Source organism: Acanthochromis polyacanthus, chromosome 11 (genome assembly GCF_021347895.1).
Source record: "Acanthochromis polyacanthus isolate Apoly-LR-REF ecotype Palm Island chromosome 11, KAUST_Apoly_ChrSc, whole genome shotgun sequence".
Taxonomy (NCBI): domain Eukaryota; kingdom Metazoa; phylum Chordata; class Actinopteri; family Pomacentridae; genus Acanthochromis; species Acanthochromis polyacanthus.
In genome coordinates this window covers 29,817,780-29,832,125 of record NC_067123.1, presented here as the reverse complement: position 1 = coordinate 29,832,125, position 14,346 = coordinate 29,817,780, and the positions used below count along the sequence as shown (strand labels likewise).

The following is a 14,346-nucleotide window of genomic DNA, read 5'->3' as shown; positions in this document are numbered from 1 at the left end:
AAATAAGAGGATTCAGGATGTATCGACACAAGATTACATTTTCGTAAACATACAAATTTGAGCCACACAATAATCTCAAATTAGTCTTTGTGTGGTCTATAAAGGCTGCATGAGCTGGATGTGGTTCAGCAATAAACCACATTTTACTGCATTTCTCACAGCTTTTCTCTGCGCTTTTCTATTAGGGGAAATCTTAAAACAAACAAAACCTTCCTTTTCTTCCCCCTGCGTGGTTTGCATCATTGAGTTACGGTGACCTTTGCATCCCTGACTCCAGCCTGAGAGGGTTCAAGACTAAACCTGAGAGCTCACAGGAAAAGTAATCCTTTTATGTGAGACAGCAAAGAGGCAGCGGAGTAGTTCTAAGCCAGCCCATACGGCTAAAAAAGTACCGCATGATGCATTGAATAAAGTGCAGACTCACAATGCAGTACAATGGATCTCTGCATGCAGTAAAATGCAGAGTCACTGCTGCTTCTTGTTTTGTGTTACATAAGGGAAACACCGGATTGGCTTCTTTTTATATAGAGATGCCAGTTGTTGTTTTTTTAGCATGCATGGTAATTATTCACGGGTCAAGTACAGTGCACTGAAGATTTAATTGTCCAGTGTTTTGGAAATACAGTCCAGACTGTAAGTATTTGGACAGATACACGTGCTGTGCTTCATCACATTCAGTTTGAAATAAGATAACAGCTCCTATACTAAAATGTCACATCTCAGCTGTAATTTGTACACCATTATATTATTTCTTCCACTAATTGCAGAGAACATCACGTTGCTATACTCTTATCAGGATGACTCCCTGGCAAGAACAGACACGAGACACAATGAATAGAATAGAAGACAATGAAGATCGGTTTAACACTCTTCATATAGCAGCATTAAAAATAAACTATATAATGCAATGTTAACACACCCTAAAAAATATATACAACTGAAATATAAGAGCAATGCTTTTCAAATGTACACACTCCCTGGGTAAAATTTTAAAAAGCTACTTACGACTATAACTTATGGAAGCCCGTTTCCGCCACTTGAAAAAAAAGTCACATGCTATCTCATAATTATGAGATAGAAAGTCATAATTATGACTTACTTTCTCATAATTATGTCATAATTATGACTTGCTATCTCATAATTTTGATTTACTATCTCATAATTATGACTTACTATCTAATAATTATGAGACAGTAAGTCATATTTTTGGACACTGGACTTAATATCTCATAATTATGGCTTTCTAACTCATAATTATGAGATAGAAAGTCATAATTATGACATTCTATCTCATGATTATGACTTTGTATCTCATAATTATGGCTTTCTAACTCATAATTATGAGATACAAAGTTATAATTATGACTTACTATCTCATGATTATGAGCTAGCATGTGACTTTTTTTTTTCAAGCGGCGGAAACGGGCTTCCATAATAACTAACATGTCCGACTTGCTGTATTTATTTTTCATGTAGCATTCCCTGGCAGAAATCGTTAACTTCCAGCCTGACAGACACCACTGAGCCGTTTTAAGCCATTTATCAGCCTCTACTGATGATATAATCCTGCATCCCTAATCCATAAACATCAGCAGATTGTTCAGATCTTCTCTGGTGACGCCCTCACAGGCCCTTCAGCACTTGCCCGCTGTGTTGTCTCTCTACTTTTAGTTTTCAGCAATGTGGAACGCGGCTCATTAAAATTAAGATCAGGCCAGGCGAACATTCACCTCACCGCGATGAAAAAAAGCTCCTTGGTTGCTTTGGCTGTTTGTTTGGGATCACTGACCTGCTGAAAGATGAAATGTCATCCAACGGGTTTTGATGCATTTGGCTGAGTCTGAGCACACAGAATGCTCCTGTACGCCGTTCTGTTACATTCTGTCAGCAATGAAATCAACACTAACCACCAGTGTGCCAGTTCCGTTGGCAGCCATGCATGCCTGAGCCATAACAGAAGCGCCACCATGTTTGACAGATAAAGCGGTGCACTGGGTCATGAGCTTTTTTTTTCTTTTTTGGACGGAGGTTTATTTTTCACTTCATCAGCCCATAGAACATTTCTTCCACAAGTCTCCCAGTTTCTTTCTGGATGTTTTTGAGAGTTTGTCTTTCTGTTCTTGAGGGTTCTCAGGGAGGTTTTCATCTTGTGTTTAATCCTGAGCTGCTCGGGTTGTGAGGTCTTCTTTTGATCGCTGACATGGAATCAGGCACACCTACATCCAGGAGAGCGTTCCTGACTTGCCTGGCAGTGATAAAGGGATTTTCTTTACCATGCAAATGAATTTCATTCGCCCCTTTCGAGTTTGTCGGGGTGCACCTACCTTTCTGAACCCTGCTGTTTGACTGTGGCAAACCTTTGATATTTATCCAGCAGTGCTTTTTAAATTAATTTCTGAAGCTTCATTTAACTCAAAGTCATGTGGGAGCTCTTTTGTGCATGAAGAACAAACAGCTGCCTAAGAAACATTTAAGAGTCCTACAACTTTTGAACTCCTGCAATTTGAGCACTATGTGTTAAAGGGGCTGTTTCACACAGTTCTTTCAACGTGGTAGTGTTAAATAATTGAATGGACTGAACCAGAAAGCATAAAGAACAAAAATGTTTAAGTCTCTGCATACTTAGCTTGGACTATAAGGCTCAAGCAACAATCAACACTCTGTGTGTGGCACTCAGTCTGACCCGTCCCTTGTCCAAGAAGACAGAGTGCTTCAATAAAGACTCTCCACTGACCAAATTCTCTCTACGTGGCACAACCTCCCTCTGAGCTGCTTCTGTGACTGAATCTCATCTGGGAGATTCATTGTGCTACTCAGAGACGAGGAGAAAAGTTAACGTGGAACAGACTGTTTCACTGAAACGGATTTATTTCTACTTATTGGTGAAAGCACTAGAAAAAAAAAAGATGGATACTTGCCACAAAAGGCAGATGAGAAAAGAGGGGAGTGAGATGAAGGAATAAATAAAACTACGCTCCCAATCAGCAACTAATACGCTCTCATGGCTGTATTATCCGTCAGTCGTTGATGGAACTGTAATTTCTCACACAAACACATATACTCCCCACAGCGTTTGAACTACTCAGAAGGCCTAAGACTCAAATCTAAATGGAAATCTGGTTTGCTTGTTCCCTGTAGGTCTACTGTAATTGTCTCTCTATCAGGGTCATTAGGAAGAGGGAATGTTTCCAGTTTATTTCCACAGGGATTCCTTTTAGAAAATGTTGCTCGCGAAGAACAGAAGCTCCAGACTTCCTCAAATGTGAACTAAAGGGCAAATCTATTGGTGACCCGTCTGCGTCGGCTAACTTTTTCCTCCACACAACAGTTCTGCAGCAGATATGATTTGGTGAGTTGTTGATGGTAGCACATTGTGTAGGTTAGACTGTGAAATGATTTTTTGAGAAACACTCTAAAGTATCCTCAGACTGCTAGCAGGACAAGATCAAAAGAAAAGTGTTCTTTGGCTCTTAGGAAGGTCACCACAGTACTGTGTTGTGTACTTTTTAATGATCAGACTTCTGTGCTGTTTTACTGCAGTATCTTCAAAACATGAAGTCATCTGCAAAATAAAAAATAGTGACACGCACATTAAGTCAGGGCCAAAATGATTAACGCTGTTTTTGCAGCCTCGAGTTGAGTAAACTTCGGAGAAAAATAGCCGTCTTTATTCTCAGAATGAGGGAACACATTCAAATACATTCTTTCCCCATCTCTGTGGCTTCTACAGAGCAAATAAGCATATTCCAACCTCAAATCATTCCAAATATTTACGTACAGTCACAAGCATTTAAACATTCGGGTTTGTGTGGAAAACATTTTCTCACTGCGTTCCAGCGTTTAATTTGAACTTTTTTTTCCACCTCTTTGCGCTGAACACACTCTACAATCAAAGTTTTTAATATGAGCGGGGTGGCAGGAATAACAAAATATGGTGGGGAATACAATCTCTTAATGACACACTGTATTTGCTGGCAGACTATCTTATTAGAACCTGTGAAAGAACATTATCTCTTACACCAGCAGGCTCATTCCATAATCACGGTAGATTGACTACCCATGCAGAAAATGCTTTTTGACGTACACATATGCACCAAGGCACACTTACACACACTTAAGCAGCCGTTCCATCTGACTCGGTGCTGTGTGATCTAACAGAGAGGATGGAAATGCGAGTCGTCATCCTGGGGCGAGCAAAACGGCTGGGAGAAGTCATGCGCAGTAGATATACAGTTTTCAACCTGCAGAGAAAAGGCTTAAGGGGGTCTCCAGAGTGCGCTTTCTTACTTCTGCACCGCACAGTTCACTGCTGTGTAACATCTACAACTCCTGCTGCTTCATTCAGTTTATTACCGCGTTTGAAGCACGCAGTATTCAAGTTCACATATCAGCGTGTTCCGAAGCCTCAATCTGAATCCGTGCAGTCACTCGTTTTGGAGGATTTGTGTTTTCTCTTCCTCTTTCTCTTCTTCTTGTCCTTCTTCTTCCGGTCCTTCCTCTTCTTCTTCTTCTTGCTACGGTGGCGGTCAGAGGAGGACGAGGAAGAGGAGGGGCTGTCCGAGTCGGAGGACGAAGAGGAGGAGGTGGTGTCTTGGAGCAGCTGCTGAAGTTGCTGGATTCTGCAAACAGGAAGAACAGGGCGGGAAAGAGAAGAGGAGGCGGAATTAGAGTCAAGTGCAGGGAGGAAAATACAGCTGATGCCGACTCTGATGTCCAGGTTGGCCAGCATCTGAAATGTCCTTGAGCAGGACGGAGTCTTGTCTCCTAGTACCAGCATGTCCAGACAGGCTTATCTTACACATTTCTGATAACGCAAGTACTAATGCCCCGATCATTATGAAAACTGCAGGTGTGAGCAGTTTTTTTTAAGAACACACTGGAAACGGCCTGAATAATGAGGTCATCCTGTTGATTAAATACATTCCTGAAGAACTGTGGAGGTTTAAATTTTTATTTTCACAAAGAACTAACAAGGCGGTGATTTTTACACAAACATCAATGAGAGGAGACGATTAAAAAAATTACTTTACAACCCAAAAAAATCTCCTGTGAGTTCAGTGAAGCTGCTTCCGACCCCAGCTCTCACTACAAAAACAGACGAGGAGACGAGTCGATAATAAATGGAGTAATTGGGTTATACAACAGCTGCTTCCCCGCTTGCTCTAGTGGCCCAGGAACACCACTTCATCTGGCTCACAAAGCTAAAATAAAACATCCACGCATTACATCTGTGAGGAAATAAGGACACGTCCTCAGAAATATGAGCCGGCACACTGAGAGTGATGATATCACAAGTGTGGTATCTTTCAAAAAACATCCAGAAACCATGACAGGATTCTCTTAGAAAAGGTCGACATGCTCTTGTGAAGCGTCCACATGGACTCATTTATGTAGATCAGACGGAGCAGATGATCAGAGCGCTCGTTTTGTCACACTAATCCTTAAAGTGCACCTCTAGTCCTCAAAGTGAAGTCTATCAAAAACAGTTAAATGTTCAAAATGTCTCTACCCTCAGTACAAAAACTACAGTTCCCTCAAATGTACTTCTGAAAGAAAAGGTGGAATGCCTGCTCACTGTCAGTATTGAAGTTATTACAGACGTTATGTTTCAGTCACCCACCATCAGGCATCAAGTTCTAAAGTAACCCATCTTTATATTGAAGCCACAGGCTGGAAAAACCACACAAAAAGAGGAGCCAGACCTCATAGACACACATCAATAACTTATAAAAAACAAAACAAAAAGACAATGATGATATGTTCAAGATTTTTTTTAAGTGTGTGTTAAATCCTAATGTGCTCATATGTATGTGAGAATTTGTCTTGGTCACTGTAACCATTTCCTCTCTCCATACTGACACTGAAACCACTACAGTATGAAAAATGAGGGACAAACTTGACAGCCTCTCATGCTCTGTGAAAAAAATCCACTCCAAAGTCTGACTGAGACTCATGTGAAGCTCCTGCAGTCCGACTTAGCCAAATCAAAACAGCATTTTTCAAAGGAACGTTTCCTCTTTTTTACAGGACAATAATTCTGTGTGGAAGGACAAACTCCAACAGCTGGATGTAGGTTTGTTGTTGTTAACCAAACTTTATGAGCTAGAGTCAATCCAGCCTGTTCTCTTGTTGTCCTCCAGATCCTCGAGGTTTGTTCCCGTCTCACCTGCAGCTTATAGGACAAAATATGGTTGACGGAAAAAGAAATAGGCCTCAGTTTGTACGGGCAAAAATGGACATACACACACCATCTGCAAAGCTCAGAGAGTTACATGTATTTGGAACCCATTTTTAGAGGACAATTACTGTAGAACAAGAAGTACTGTGAGAAAAAGAAAGTCTGAAGGGCACCGCTGTGCCATCACCAGTAAAGCTAACAACGGCTGACAGCTCAAGTGCAAATGAATACCGGGAATGTGTTAATTATTAGCCAACCAAACTAAAGTTATGTGGACATGTAGGAGTAAGATGTTGTTGCAAAAAAGGCTGTGGAGATTACACCAGTCAGCAGCTCACCTTTTACAGTGGCATTTATTTTATAGAAACAAATGTTAGTGCATGCTGTTCAAATTGACATACAGTCTAGCCCGAAATTATTCAGCTAATTTTGATTCTTACACTTTAGTTTAGGACTGGACTATAACTCTGAGGAAAAACAGCTCACTTTAGCTTATTGGGTCTGTTGACACTTTAAATCAGGGATGTCAAACTCATTCCACAAAGGGCCGGTGTGGCTGCAGGTTTTTGTTCCAACTAAGCAGCACCACACCAGACGTGACTCATTTAATCAACCGATCTCAGTCTCCAGACAGGTGATTGGTCAGACTGTGTGCTGTAGATATGTTGGAACTAAATGCTGTAGCCTAGAGCACACAGTCTGACCAATCACCTGTCTGGAGACTGAGATCGGTTGATTAAATGAGTCACGTCTGGTGTGATGCTGCTTAGTTGGAACAAAAACCTGCAGCCACACCGGCCCTTTGTGGAATGAGTTTGACATCCCTGATTTAAATGAAGCCACGCCAAATTCTGGAGTGGAATTCTGTCTGCCACTTCTTGTGTTCAAAGAGAAAAGTTTCAGGGTTCATATGGGAAGTAGGACTAGTTAGCAACCAATTGACACATCAGCAATGTTTTAAGAAAGATGTGAAAAATCCTGAACCTACTGTTTACATCTGACAAAAATAATATATGTCAAACTCTGAGGAACATCAAAGAAAACAGACGAAATAGGAAACAGACAAATGTACTGAAGACAGAAGATTAAATGGGAAATTAAGAAAAAACACAATAAAGCATTTGCTCCTACATCCAAGATGGGCCACATCTTAATAACCTTGAAGGAATGCTAAAAAGGAGGCATATTTCTGAAAGTTTTCATTAAATGCTTAAATCAGTCAGCACACCATGACAGGAGGCTACTGCGTCAAGCACAGCCTGAGACGAAATACTGTACGTAGAATAGAAAGCAAGCTGGGAGAGCTTGGACTGTGCCGCTTCCCTTTCAAAGGAGACGGCAAAATTAATGTGGCACAGACACGCAAATGAGACATCAAAGTGTCGCTGGCCTTTAATAACCTTTTTGTAATGTATGCAAAAACACACACAAGTGCGTGTGCTGCCGCTCTCCATGCTCACAAACACACCAGCCTCCTGCAGGGAGCCTTCATACTGAGCTAACCTCAAATTCAAACATCCTGGTGTCAAACTGTATTTGCTAGAAACCGGCACAGGGAACCAGCCACCATGAGAGCTTTTCCAGGTCATCTGAGATTGTCTAACTCTACTGAGGGAGAATAGTCAAAACTGCAAGCTCTCCAGCGTGTGATCTAAATATCCGAGTGCAGCCTCAAAACTGCCTTTTGCCTGTTCTTTCTGTCTAACTCGGGAATGTTCCAGCAACAGATATGAACAACATACAAACATATTAATGTACATACCTGGTTTCTTTTTCATTCCTTTTGTTCTCCCGAATTATGTCATACATTGGGTCTTCATGAGCCTTAAAATAGAACAGAATGTGCCGTTATGTACTAAGAAAAAGGAGGAACATACCTTCTCACTATGACAGTTGCTGTATTATTCATACGAGATGAAAGGGGACCAAATCTTCGTATTCCAAACAGTGTTATGTCAGCACTTTTAAAAACACTGAGACAATACAAGGTTGGAAAATATGACACAGTTGCATTTATGGTAATCATTGCAGAGGCTGTGTGTGTTCCTGCAGTGGGTATTGTTCCATTACAGACACACTGGAGCAAGCTGTGTGAACAAGTCTGCTGCCCACATGTGTAAAAACTAAATGTGTCCCGACCGTAGTCTGGGTCTGAGACACAAACTTTAGTCTCTGTCACAGCCCCTTGAACTTTGCCACAACCAAACCTGAATTCTTTGATTGTAAGGTATTATTTAACAGCTTCTACGGGTCACTGTGGGTGGGCTGCTTTTTTTTTCTTGCTAAGCGGCTAACAAACTCACCACTCTGAACTGCTCCAGTTTCTGGTTGCCTTTGATGAAGAAAGGACACTCCTTATCTCCTGTCCTGTGGCCGTAGCGCTTGCATCTCCAGCCTGTTGAGAAGGAAACACGCGTCACTGAGTCGGCTTGAGCAAAATGAACGACAAGCATACTAGCTAGCTAGCTAGCTAGCAGAAAAACCAAAAAAAAAATAAAAGTCCTCGAGAAGCACAGTTTTACACCAATTAATCCCAGCATTTACTAGCATTTCTAGAGTTTTTAGTTGCATCTCATGACCTAAAACAGTAATTCAACTTATGCTCAGTTACCATACACATATGTAAAACCATTTCTGAAGACCTACTATAATGTGATTTAGGTTCTGCACTTGCTGACAACTGAACCAGCTATATTTTACAACTACATATCATGCAACCAAACTACCAGATGAAAGCTGTGCAAGAAGCTAGAAAGTAGACCTTCAGGTAAGATTCATTTGTCAAACTAGATAATACGTTTTCTATGATTTTCACTCACTGTACTTACTCTCACCATCACCACATTACACACTAGCCCCCAAAATACATTAATTTAGGGTAAACAAAATGTTTTATCTTAGTTATCTGACCTAAAAATGGCAACCCTCCCCCCTTAAAAAAACAAACAAAACAACTCGGGAGTCCCACACTCAAAATGGCCTGTTCAAGTATCGATGTGCTGCAAACTGCAGGCCTCATTATCAAAGACAGCCCATCTGAAATTCAATACCACTTTTTCTGCACTGAAAAGAAGAATTTATGTCAAAGTTTCACACTGTTTTAATGCTCTGCACTTCAAGTGGGAGTGTAGCTTCTGTGAATAACTTGGGTTTTGAAAAGTGAGAACACAAATCGTGCTTATTCTGTCAAAGAAGTTCTGTCACTGGCAGCAAAGTCTCTCTGTTCTGTTAAACGGTATGACAAATGTAAGCATTTTCTGAAGGGATTAAGCAGAGCAAGTCATGCTCAGATACTGCGGAACAAATGCCAACATGTGGACAGGCCCTATGTGTGTGTGTGTGTGTTCTCACTGACTTTCAAAGTCCCCGACTGTTCTTGCAGTATAAAAATGTGTGGGACGAAGGAATGAAAAGACACTGAATATAATCACAGTCATTGTTTTGTCAGAAGGACAGAAGGTAATCTCCGCAACACACTTATTAATCGCTACTCCCTCATTTTAGTTCGAAAAACAATAGACAAAGTGCTGAATGTTACTTTTATCCCCATCAAGACCACTGCCCACTCGTCATGGAGGTTTAGTCCCACCTACATCCAGATCCAAAACTGTAAACGCTGCTGTTACTTTGCTAATAAGCGATATTGGAAAATTCTACCAACATAAAAATAAGACTTTTCAAGACACTTAAACACTATCCAGAACGCATAATCAGACACCTATAATAAATAAAGAAATGATGCAAACCATCATCAGATAACATCCCGCAATAACTGTTTAATTACTGAAAAAAAGCAATATTTTGCAGAGTTTTTACACAAAGGTGTAAATGCACATACTAACTTATATTTAAAATAATTTATGTAATTTCACACATTTTGAGACATTTTCAGGACTTTCTGACACCATGTGTACTGTTCAAACATAAAAGATAAATTGAGACTGGTCAGCCCAAACAATAACACTTTCAGCAAAAATTCAAAGATAAAAAAAATATGCTACCATCAGCACTGCAGAGAAGTGTATTAATTCTAAATGAAAGTCTGTTGAAGGGAGAGTTTGACTAATGACTACTGTGGATCATCTTATGGCCCCCGCTCTGAGAGCAACAGGCTGTATCTTGGAACAGATTTTCTGCTAATTGACAAGAGAGTCCAATTAATTAACAAGCGTCACCTCTGATATCCACTCCTTACGTCTGTAGCTGTGGAGAGTATCACAGGGGTAATGACAGTCCAGCTAAAGATTTAATTTTTGCAGATTCAGTTCAATTCAATTTTATTTACATAGCACCGATTCACAACATGTCATCTCAAAGCGCTTAGCATGGGAAGATACAGATCTTACGGATTATAAACAGAGAACAGAAAACTCAACAATCCGAAGTCCTTTGGATTCTATAAGTGACGATTTTAAGGAATGAAAATAACCCTAGAATTGGTAGGAGGAAAAAGACTCCAAAAGAATCAGGCTCAGGGAAGACAGCCATCTGTCTTTATCAGTTGGGTGAGAGTGGGGATGAGGGGGGATAGCAGGACAGCAGGAGGCGGATACAAATACAAGCAGCATCTTTGTTCTCTCAATGGAAACCCAGGAAAACATTTCTGAAACTGTAACTGTACTCACACTGCATCACTTTCACCTCCTTCCCCAGAGGCATCCACAGCCCCCTGGTTGGGGCGTGTGCCAGGAAGCTCCTGGCTGCCTCATTTCCTGGTTCAGCAGGAATACAGTCCTCTGGTTTTTCTTCATGCTCCTGCAACAGAAACTGTCACTGTCACTAATTCTAGACATATCTCTGTATAAATACGGTACTACAAAGCCAAATGCAACTGAGATCTTGTGCATTCACTAGCTAGCTTTTACTCCGTGATTATCTTTACCTTGATATATCCTGGTGGAGGTTTCTCATAGCTGCATGAAGGAAAACAGATAGTAGTTGAGATAATGGAAAACAAACCAATCCACCATATTTCCTGCTGCTAAAACCAAAGTTCCCAAATCTCTGATTGTCTTCAGAGCCACAGCTCTAACCTTTTTATTAATCCAGTCCTTTGAAAACTGATCAGATAAGAACTACTGAATGGGGCTGAATATCTTGGCCCACTGCAATCTAGGTACCTCTCGCAATCTTGCTAGATCGTTGTGCAGTTTTCAACACCATACAGCCACATCTGCAAGTCTGAAGGCTCATGAACAAGTCTGGCTTGGACAGCAGTATCGTTGAATGAATTCTTGACACGAAAAAATGAGTAAACTGTCAATCTTTCCAGCTGTCCATAGCATGCTGGGCTCTGCTAATGGATGTGTCCTCTCTATTGTACATGTGAACAATAATTACTACTGCAGCATGTATGACAAGTATGCATGTTGTTGAATATTTTTTAACAATGGCATTAGGAATCATTTTTGGTACTGAATGTGTCAAAGACTCAGAACATGTGCACTGATTTTAGATGTTCCCAACTTTCCCCAGAGTTGTCACAATCATGATATTTTAGTTGACAGCTGTCATAAGAATAATTGCAATTGTCTTTTTCTGTTGAATTTAAGCCTTTATTAGCTTTGCTGCAAAATCCAACATGTTAGGGACCTCTTCTTTTCATTTGGCTTCAAACCAAATGTTTCCACAGTAGTGCTGCACTCTTTGATTTTGCAATGAAATACACGGTATTAATGCCAATAAATGCTTATTGAAATGGAAGTGGTAGAAAAATAGAATTTAAGCATATCAAGTCAATGAAACATAACAAAAGAATGCAAAAAATTTGTGGCAATAGTGCTTGAAATATGACATTTCTGTGAGTTTAATCAAAACGTTTTATTCAAGTGAATGGAAATGAGTCTTAAATTTATGCAAAATGATCAGTGTCAGCTTGAATAATTCAATCAGGTGATTATGTAATAACTGTGACAGTTCTACCTCTCTCCTAACAGTGTGGTGATTGATGGCCAGAATACAGAAACAGCTGAGTGCTAGAAGTACTTGCGAACTTACACTTGACAATAAACTGAATTTGAGAGTAATACTGACATAGAAAAGCCAGCCAGAGTCTTTTTTTTTTCTAAGCCAACGCTCTCAGTTCCAGGTTGACGGGACCCTGATGACAGCGTATTTATCAATCTTTAATTTTGTCTGGGCTCTCTTTCACTTTTATCTGCTAGTATCAATCTTTCAAGGTCAAGCTAGGAAAGAAAAAGAAAAAAGGATCATGCCTGTAGCAAAAATAACTGGTACTGTGCTCGGCAGGATATTTATAACAATTATATAAGAAAGCAAAATCCATCCAGTCTGATTGTTCTCCTCCTTCAAATCAACAGTTTCTGTTTCTGCCATCTGGTACCCTCTTTAGACTTCTAACTGAAGCCACCGGATTCAAACACTCCTTTATACCTTCTGCCATTTTCTCCTTTTCTAGAAGAAAAATGTTCTGTGCAGAAGGACTTAACTCACTCTTTCACTGACTTTTGTGCTAAATATTTTACTGTGCATTTATGTTATTAGGGTTGTGTTTAAGTGCCTCTGTTTTAATGTGTGCTAATTATTTGCATCTCACTGCTGCATATCTAAATGCCCCACTGAGGACAAGTAATTGATTCATAAACGTAGCTAAACCTTGTAAACGTGACTTTTAATACTGAAACTGCAACTTACTGGTTTAAACTAGCCTAAGGGAATTAAAGCTCGTGGAAAACATTAGTTAAGTCCCATTTATAATTCATGCACAAGTTTGCGAGGATATACATAAACCCTCTCAGTGCAATTACTCACAAAGTCTCGACGTGTTTCAGTTTTTGGACTTCTTGGTTGAGTTTTTTCGTGTGTGTCTTGAGTTTCTCCATATCATGTTTGGATGCCTTGTGTCTCTTGTGGTCTCGTCTGTCCTCCGTGTCTCTTGTTCGCTTTCTGTCCGACATTGTTGCCTTAATGTAAACAAACTGTGCCCCGGAAACGACATTAAATTAGAATTAACGGTTCACGAAAAGGATTAGTTTTATTTTTGCTAACAATTCCGTATGAAACGTCCCGGCCACCATGCTAACTAGCCGCTAGCTAACTAGCACCGTGCTAACTAGCAAACATTGCTGTGCTGCTACTCTACTTCCTGTGCTGCCGGGTTGGTTAGTTAAAGTCCAGCGCCACCTGCAGGACGCAAGCGGCAACGCAGCTGGACTGTGATGTTTTTCGGGGGGGCTTTTTCTTACAGCCAAACTGTAGCTTTTTTAAAAATACAAACAATACTCCACCAGCAGTGGCCACAGATGTTTTTTAAAAGCACAATTATGTACAGCTTTGTTTTAAATTATAACTGATTCCTTTAACTTTAAACCATTGCATGTAGAATTTCTATTTATAACCTAATGTGTTAAATTTGTTCTCGATTGAACAAAAATATAAATGCAGCAAAAAATGGTTTTCATTTTCAACTTAAAGAAAAACTTAGAAACCTAATTTCTATTGCTATCGGTAGAAAAGGATAAAATTTATAAATGTTTCTGAGCTTTTCAACTGGTTAGAAATTCACAAATTGAGTTAATTCACACACTGTCATGTGAGGCTTTAAATGACAATGATGAGATAGAGTAACCAGTACAAAGACAATCATATGCCCAGTGAGTATAAAAAGCCACCTTTAAATGTATGAATACTGGCAGGTCAGTTAGGGCCACATAAGCCAGGCTCTCGCATGTCCACAACTCCACCATTTGTCATGTAAGAAATTATTTCAGAAAGCCTGATCTGCAACGTGATGCTGTGGATGGACGTGTCCGACGTGTCCGACGTGTCCGTGTGTGTGCCAGCTTCACCAGCCCTTCACAAAGAGAGGAGCAATATTACTGAAGCCAGCATCCACAATGTCATTAGTTCTGTCTTGCAGACGTGATTTACGTGATGAACACACTGAATTGTGCTTTCTGGTCTATGACCGCTCTCTCGATCTACCGGTCATCATTTCCAATAAAGTGTGTTTTTGGTTGTTTTATAACATCTATTCTATTGTAAAAATACTGAGTGTTGGAACAGCAAATACCTGTGACTATATATTTAAAAGAATGGGTAGAATTTAACACAATGTTATATGCTGCATTTATGTTTTTGTTCAGTTATTTTTATTCTTTTTTACTTTGTACACTGAATGCATTTGGCAGCTACTTTCTTGTTATGCC

The 14,346-nt window shown here is 40.1% G+C and overlaps 1 protein-coding gene across 1 annotated transcript; it reads right to left on the bottom strand.

Annotated features, from left to right (window-relative positions):
- Positions 1-3,636: 3,636 nt before the first annotated feature.
- rp9 (RP9 pre-mRNA splicing factor) lies at positions 3,637-13,301 on the bottom strand. Its single transcript, XM_022202024.2, has 6 exons — positions 12,950-13,301; positions 11,061-11,091; positions 10,804-10,933; positions 8,482-8,573; positions 7,941-8,002; positions 3,637-4,619 (listed from the first exon to the last, which is right to left on the bottom strand). The coding sequence occupies exons 1-6, from the start codon at positions 13,093-13,095 to the stop codon at positions 4,406-4,408; spliced, it is 675 nt and encodes a 224-aa protein (XP_022057716.1). The 5' UTR covers positions 13,096-13,301; the 3' UTR covers positions 3,637-4,405.
- Between the last annotated feature and the right edge of the window lie 1,045 nt (positions 13,302-14,346).

What these genes read in the sequence shown, in the direction of transcription:
- rp9 (XM_022202024.2), bottom strand. Translation starts at nt 13,095, where the DNA reads ATGTCGGACAGAAAGCGAACAAGAGACACGGAGGACAGACGAGACCAC. An exon ending in GGAGGTGAAAGTGATGCAGT is followed by an intron (nt 8,574 to 10,803) that starts GTGAGTACAGTT and finishes CCTTCTCAACAG; the next exon opens with GCTGGAGATGCAAGCGCTAC. An exon ending in AACTGGAGCAGTTCAGAGTG is followed by an intron (nt 8,003 to 8,481) that starts GTGAGTTTGTTA and finishes TTCTATTTTAAG; the next exon opens with GCTCATGAAGACCCAATGTA.